The sequence below is a fragment of the Propithecus coquereli genome, unplaced genomic scaffold (genome assembly GCF_000956105.1).
Source record: "Propithecus coquereli isolate 6110/MARCELLA unplaced genomic scaffold, Pcoq_1.0 Scaffold158, whole genome shotgun sequence".
Classification (NCBI taxonomy): domain Eukaryota; kingdom Metazoa; phylum Chordata; class Mammalia; order Primates; family Indriidae; genus Propithecus; species Propithecus coquereli.
Window position 1 is genome coordinate 238,008 of NW_012140302.1, and position 8,171 is coordinate 246,178.

At 42.1% G+C, this 8,171-nt stretch overlaps 1 protein-coding gene across 1 annotated transcript in view; it reads right to left on the reverse strand.

Annotated features, from left to right (window-relative positions):
• SPATS1 (spermatogenesis associated, serine-rich 1) overlaps positions 1 to 8,171 on the reverse strand; it is a 43,284-nt gene that overhangs the window by 4,309 nt on the left and 30,804 nt on the right. The window contains exons 6-7 of the mRNA XM_012640789.1: positions 3,100 to 3,220; positions 2,442 to 2,504 (exon numbers count right to left, since the gene is read on the reverse strand). Of these exons, the coding sequence (XP_012496243.1) occupies positions 2,442 to 2,504; positions 3,100 to 3,220 (184 nt within the window). The remainder of the gene's footprint in view (positions 1 to 2,441; positions 2,505 to 3,099; positions 3,221 to 8,171) is intronic.

Here is an 8,171-nt window from a genome sequence, read left to right on the forward strand (position 1 = left end):
AATTTTTATTCAAAGGAACAAGGAGTCTTGTTTCCAGCCATAATGAAGTAGCAGGGATCATATTTACTCTCCTGATTTAAACAGCTATAAAACTGGACAAAATGTATGAAGCAGCTGCTTTCAGACATGAGACAACAGACAGCACAGGACTGTGATCCCGGAGAAAAGGAAAACAACAGAGGAGAGCCCTGTGATCACCCATATTTTGCCTGGAGGCACATTTGAGACCACATAGTAGGGATGGGTAATCCCGAGCACAGCACAGTGTTCTCTCTGAGTTTGAGGAGCCGAGATAAGAGTTCAGAAAGTCTTAGAGGGCTGGAAGCTGGAAGACAGAGTTCTGCAGAAGGAACTATACAAAAATTAAGCTTCAGAGATTTACATAGCACTCCTTTTGAGTCTTTGCTAAACATTAAGGCATAAATGTGTACGATGGAACTCCACAAGATTGGACAACACGGTGGCTGGCAAACCATGAACTGAACGGTTCCCAGAACTCACAAAGGTCTAAAAATCATCTGAGTTCCAACCAACTAAAGTGAAGCCTCCTCATTGATCAATCAAGACATAGCAAAGACCCTGAAAAGGCCATACCTCACTTAGAAGTGGGGTTAAACTACCCCTAAAGTAAAGGCTACTTTAGACATGCCCTAACAAAGCTTGAAAACAAGGCTCGAAAGGATCAAATCGAATTGCAAGTGACTTAACTGTCTGCTAGAACAAAGCCTGGAACTCTTCAAAAGAATACAACAAAATCCAGACACTCAACAACATAAAATTATAATTTCCAGTATCCAAACAAAAATTACTAGACATGCCAAGAAGCATGAAAATGTGATCCAGACCAGGAGAAAAATCAGTCAGTAGAAACACCCAGAAATGACAAAGATCACAGAGTTAGCAAAAAAAAAGTTAAAACAATTATTAATATTATAACTATATTCAAGTATTTAAGGAAAACGTGAAAATGGTGAGGAAAGAAATAAAAGATAAAAAGAGTTAGGCCAGGTGCAGTGGCTCATGCCTATAATCCTAGCACTCTGGGAGGCCGAGTTAGGAGGATTGCTTGAGGTCGGGAGTTCAAGACCTGCCTGAGCAATGGTGAGACCCCATCTCTACCAAAATTAGAAAAAAATTAGCCAGGTATGGTGGCATCCACCTGTAGTCCCAGCTACTCAGGAGACTGAGGCAAAAGGATTGCTTGAGCCCAGGAGGTGGAGGTTGCAGTGAGTTATGATGACACCACTGCACTCTAGCTCAGGCAACAGAGTCTCAAAAAAAAAAAAAAATTCACATTGAATTTCTAAAGATTAAAAGTACAATAGTCACTAGACGAGATTAATAGCAAATTAGACACTGCAGAAGAAAATAGTGAATCTAGGAAATAATAAATGGTAAACCCACACCAGAAACTGAAACTGGAGCCTTTCTCTCTCCTGCCATGACTAATTGGTTAGTGAATTTTTTCATCAGGATGACTGTCCCCTAAGAAAAGCACCCAAGTCTCCCAATTCTCTTATTGGCCACAGCACAAAAAGATATGCTGATATACAATGTTTGGTACTTCTTTAAAAAAAATACTTAACTTTTTTTTTTTAAGGAAAACCAGACTCATTGGTATTCTATGACTTATACATGTAAAAACATATTTGCATATGAAAGGCAATGTACAAAAGCTAAAATAGGTAGGGCGATGGAGTTTAGGCAATTGCTATTATTTTGAATATTCTACAGTAGTGTTTATAAAAAACGTACAGTACGGATATGAGAAGCCCTAACTGTGTGCCATAAGGTCCCAAGTTTGGAATAAAAAGCTTTTATTCCCACTGAGCTCCAGGGTGAATCAGACTCTAGGACACTTTCCTACTCTATCCATACTTACATGAGACTGTTTTGTATTAGAAAGTAAAAGAAAAGAAAAATATATCTTTCTAGGTCAGAAACCCACTTAGGGTAAATAAGTGAGGTTCAGGATGGAGCTGAGAAAAAGTATGAAATTAGAGGAACGATACCTGCCTCAAATACAGGAGTGCTCTGTTAGCTTTCTCTCTGACTCTTGAAGCTAACCATGCTCCCTGGTTTCGATCATTTAAGTATATGTCTTTGTTTTCCAACAAACTTACATTCTGGAAAGCCAGGACCCTGTCTTTTTGCTCCATGTAAACTCCCCTATAGCGCATACCTAGCACAACACACGGCATCTGGTAGTTTGTCATTCACATCTGTTGAATATGTGACCATCCATCCCCATTGCGGACTCCACAGACACTTGACCTCCATGTGTCTCTCCAAATACCCTCCTTACAAACTGTCCCGCCCTCCTGCAGGGATTCAAAGGGTCCCATGTGTTGGTTGTCTATAGGCTCCTCCACAGGAGAAAATAATAAATAATTGATATTTCATGAAGATGGGATAATATAAAACATGCTAAGAGAACTCACTTGGGAATTTGTGGAAGAGGCTCAAGTGGAATAAAGGTATCAAATTTCTTTTCATAAGGCACTCTGAAAAACAGAAAAGGCAAGAATAAAATTGGATGGCATCTAGAACAGAGATCAATACATCATTGTGTTCAATAGAATATCTTATTTTCTTGTTTCAGTTTTCAAGCACAGGCTTCAAACCCATAAGGACCACAATTTTTATTATTTTTTATCATTTGTAATCAACGTCACTATATTCCACATGGTTAATTTTTTTAAATCATATTTTAAATGTAATACCCCAACTATTTTCCCTTTAATTTAATGATCCTCCTGTTCTTCTCAAGCACTTTGGTCTAAGTGTAGCTCCAAGTTTAGATCAAGCCATATAGTAGTCACTAACCAACTATCTGATTTGGTATGAAAATGCAAACTTGTGGAAATAGAAATAGGAACAAAATTAACAACTACTCTTTCACAGTCAAGATTCTGCATATAATTTCAATTATACACATGCATATGTGCATATACTAATTAAAGATGAACTTTTTAAGAAATTTTCATCCAATCATGTCTTCTTGTGGTCTACTCCTTTTAAAATATAATTTATATGTATAGAAAGAGACATAATTCCTTTAAAGTTAACTAAGTAACGCTAGGATTAACATACACTTACATTGAAAAATTCACTGGTGGGAGGGTTGCTCCTGCTTTGTAGAAGCCTTTACTCTGCTCTGGGTACATATATGGATTATCCCCTGGAGTTAACTTTGGGATTCCATTCCTAGGATCAATATCTGTGGAAAATGTTTGAAACAAAATCATACAGTGAGCTGAAGATGATCCACAGTTTTGTTGTATCAACATGACGACGGAAATAGAATATTTTAGTGTTTTATTATGAGTTCCGTAGAGGTTTCTTAAAGTTCCATTGTGATTATCTTGCCTTTAGGTGATGAAGATAAAAGTGTGAGTCTATATTTGGAACATTTTCCGAAAGGTGTTGTTATGATTACCTTTGCCCTGGGAAAGAATTATTAGGTTCAGATGGAGTGTTTTGGTTTAAAACATACGGTGAATCAGAGATATCTTTGCAATGATGCAAGGATCTCTGACTTAAAATCTTTTCATTCCTGAGCATTAGTGCACTTGAGTCCCTGAGTCCTGGAAAGCCCAAGAAGCAAGTACATTTGGGGCTCTGCCTCTCTGGCTGAGTCCCAGGAGGAAATCAGCTAATGAGTGTCCTGTTCTTCCTTCTCCTTCAAGGACTGGGGCTGTGCAGCACGGTAGGTGGCTGCTTGGTGACGAGAAAGTCCACTGCTGCTAAGCACACCCCGCTTACTCAGCTGAGGCTCTGACGCCCAGCTCAGCCCCTTCTAAAGCCCTGGGAACAAGAAGCTAATCACAAGAGCAGGAGAGGAGTCAGCCTGGTACTGGATGGTTATTTCAATCCACGCACCTGACACAGATACATCTCCTGAGAGAACAAGCCTGGACTAAGGGCTCAGAAGCAGGGATATCTGGCTGGAAGCACAGCCTCCTTCTTTATCACACACCCAGTGAACAGGCCTCTACTCTCTCTCTCTCTCTCTCTCTCTCTCTCTCTCTCTCTCTCTCTCTCTCTGTTTTGATATTACCTAACTCAACTGTACCTGCAAGATGCAAGCTAAAGGAAAACCTAAGGAAGATTTTTTTTTTTTAACAATTGGTAATCAATTTATTAAAACAGTTGACTTAAGCATCTGCAATGGTGACTTCAACCTCAACTCCTGGCTCAATACTGATAGAAGTAATCTCCTTAACAATCACAGAAGGACTGTGCAAGTCAATGAGTCGCTTGTGGATTCTCATCTGGAAGTGAGAACCTTCTAACTAAGATTAGAAGGCTGCACCTGCCACCATGTCTTCCTCAAGAAACCTAAGGAAGATTTCGGATAAGCTATATCTTACCTACCCAAATTCCTCTAGCTAACTGGGGAAAAACATCTGCAACATAGGTGGGAGTTTTGAGTTATGGGAGTATTTAATTCTTTACCTTTCTCTTTCCAGAGTCTTTTCAATAGCTAAGAGTCTGTATTAAACTTTTCATTAGCTCTTACATGTACTAAAATAGCATCAACTACACTCATGCATTTGAGTGCCTGCTGGCATGAGGTGCTGAGGATTCAAAGCAGGGACAGTTGAGTGACCATATCTTTTGAATCCCAAACCAGGACACTGACAAGTAAGAGTCAGGTGACAGCAAGAGGTGAGGAGAAGGGTTTGAACTTTGGAGTCAGTACACCTGAGTTCAAATTAATTCTGCAATTTCTAGTTCTGTGCCCTTGATCTATTTATTTAACCTCCCCACACCTCAGTAACATCATTTATAAACTGTTGATTTCCAACGGCTACTTTGCAGAGTTACCATGTGCACTAAGTGAGGTTGGAGGCCAAGGTGGCGGACTAGACGCAGCCTGCACAAGGCAGCTCTCAGAGAGAGGACTGAAAATGGTGAAGAGACACCCAACTCTAATGGATCATGAGAGTGAGAGCACTGGGAATCCAAAGAGAGGAGGCGGGAGTGAAGTGGGAGCTGCTCAGCAAGACCAGCAGTAATTAGGGAAGGTGCCCACACACGGGAAAGGGAAAGAGAAAAAAATCCCGGCCTCCACGATTCCCCTGAGGATATTGCAACCAGAGAAGTGGGAGGGCCCCTCCGCTGCAGCAGGCCTGAAACTGAGACAGAGACGTGACTGCAGGCCGTGCAGCTGCAGCTCCAGAGAGAAGGTGAGGCTGGCTTGCAGGCCCTGGGTGCTGTGGCTGGTGCCATTGTAACATCCCAACCCCAGAACGCTACTTTTGCCCAGGGGGCAGATCTGTGACTGCATCCTCCCCTGTGCCCCTACCAGGCAGGGAGGGAGCAGAAATCCCGGTGCTCACAAGCACCCCATGGGCAGGTGGTGTGCACGCCTGCCACTGCTGCTGCCCCAGGGACCATGGGCAGAGCTGGAGACCAAGGGCCTGCTACCTGCTCTGTGGCCTGAGTGATCCCGCTCAAGTGCACTTCCTGCGGGACGGGGCGGAGCATGCACCCATAGCCCTCGGTGCCTAGAGCGCACTGCCAGGACAGCTGAACCAAAGCTTCCTCTGCCACTACCGAAAGGCCCCAAGCAGGATGAAAGCCAGCACAGCCATGGCCTTTGGATCTGGGCAGTCAGCATACCACGGAGCGCACCATGCTGCTCAGGCACCACCTGAGCACCCCACCTGCCCCAGCCCATGCACCATAAGTGACCCCTGGACCTGCTCCTTCCCAAGGAGGTGCCCTGTCCCTCTTTGTCCAGGGTCCCACACCACCCCCTGTAGTGAGCTATGAGCCACTCCACCCCATTCCCCGTAGGTCTGCGGGCTGCTTCTCCCTGAGCACTGCTATGCCCTGCATCACACCCTATGAGGACCTCACCTAGCCCATGGCACCTCAGCTGCCCAGTCCTTACACGTGCATTCCATGCCCAGTGGACCTCGTCCATCCCACATGCCCCGTCCTGCCAGCCAGTTCCACCTCGTGTGCACACCTGGCACCAGGGGCCAGCCTTGCCACAGCGGCCAGGAGACAACCACAGGGGAGACCCAGCAGCGCATCAGCGTTAAAGGCTCACAGTGTAGCCGCCCCTCTCCTGCCTGGTCAAGCTTCTGGAGTAGGACCCAAGCATGCCATACAGGGACCCATCCCTATCTTCACCTAGCAACAGAGGTCACAGCAGAGGAGAACAGGTGTACCATATCTGCTATCTGTTTAGAGCTGAGAGAAGTAGCTCCAGATGAGAAGGCACCAGCATAAAAACCGTAGCAACATGAAAAAACACGCTGTCTCAACACCCCCAAAGGATCACGATAGCTCTCCAGTAATGAACGCCAACCAAAAGGAAACTGTTGAAATGACAGACACGGAATTCAGATTATGGACATCAAGTAAGATGAATGGAATTGAAGAGATGGTAGAAAACCATCTCAAAGAAACCAAAAAAATAATTCAGGACATGAATGAAAAATTCACTAAAGAGATAGCTAACTTAGAAAAGAAACAAAGAAATGAAAGAGTCATTTAGGGAATTCCAGAATACATCAGAAAGCTTTAACAATAGACTAGACCAAGCAGAAGAAAGAATTTCAGAGCTTGAAGACAAGGATTTTGAAGTAACCTAATCAGTAAAAAATGCAGGAAAAAAAGGAATGAATAATCACTGAGAAAAATATGGGATTATGCATAGCAAGCTAATATAAGAATTATAGGTATCCCTGAGGGAGAAGAAGAAAAAGCAGTAAGCATGGAAGACTTATTTGAGAAAATAATAGAGGAAAATTTCCCTGATATTGCTAGAGGTTTAGATATTGAGATACAAGATGGTCATCGAACATCTGGAAGATTCATAGCAAAAAAGACATCACCAAGACATATAATCATCAGCCTGACCAAAGTCGAAGTGAAAGAGAAAATCCTACAAGCTGCAAGATGAAAGCAACAAGTTACTTACAAATAAAAACCCATCAGACTAACAGTAGACCTCTTAGCAGAGGCTTTTCAAGCCAGATGGGATTGGGGTCCTGTTTTTAGTCTTCTTAAACAGAATAACTGCCAGCCAAGAATCCTGAAAAGCTAAGTTTCATAAATCAAGGAAAAATAAAGTCTTTCCCAGATAAGCAAACACTAAGGGAATTTGTCCCCACTAGAGCTTCCCTACAGGAAACGCTTTAAAGTGCTCTATACATGGAAAAGAGCAATCAATACCCACCAATGTGAAAACATCCAAAAGTTAAAGCTCACAACCCTTATAAAGCAATAAAACAATGGAGAAAACAAAGTAAGTGGGTACCATTCAATATGATGAACAGAATAGTATCTCACATATCAATACTAATATTGAACATAAATGATCTTAATCCTCCTTTAAAAAGATATAGACTGGCTGAATGGATGAAAAAACACGCCCGAAGTATCTGCTGTCTCCAAGAAACCCATATAACTCGCAAGGATACTCATAGATTTAAGGTAAAGGGATGGAAAAAAATATTCCATGCAAATGGAAGCCAAAAGCAAGCAGGAGTAGTTATTCTCACATCAGATAAAATAGACTTTAAATTAACAATGGTTAAAAAAGACGAAGATAGTCATTATATAATTATAAAGGGAGCAATCCAGCAAGAAGATATAACAATCCTAAATATATATGAACGTAACGCAGGAGCTCCCAGATTCATAAATAAAATACTACTATATCTAATCAAAGAAATAAAAAGCAACACCATAATTGCTGGAGACTTCATCACTCAACTGACAGAACTGAATAGATCATAGAGGCAGATCAGCAAACAAACACTTGACTTAAATAGGACTCTAGAACAAATGGATCTAACAGATACCTACAGAACAATTCTACCCAAAAACTGAAGAATATACATTCTTCTCATCAGCACATGGGACATTTCCGAAGATAGATTATAGGTTAGCCCACAAAACAAGTCTCAGAAAATTAAGAAAAATCAAAATCATTTCATGTATCTTCTCATATCCCAGTGTAATAAAACTATAAGTCAACTCCGAGAGGAACTTTCAAATCTGCACAAAGTCATGGAAATTAAACAACCAGCAATACTTGGGTCAATGATGAAATTAAGATGGACATCGGCCGGGCGCGGTGGCTCACGCCTGTAATCCTAGCTCTCTGGGAGGCCGAGGCGGGCGGATTGTTTGAGCTCAGGAGTTCG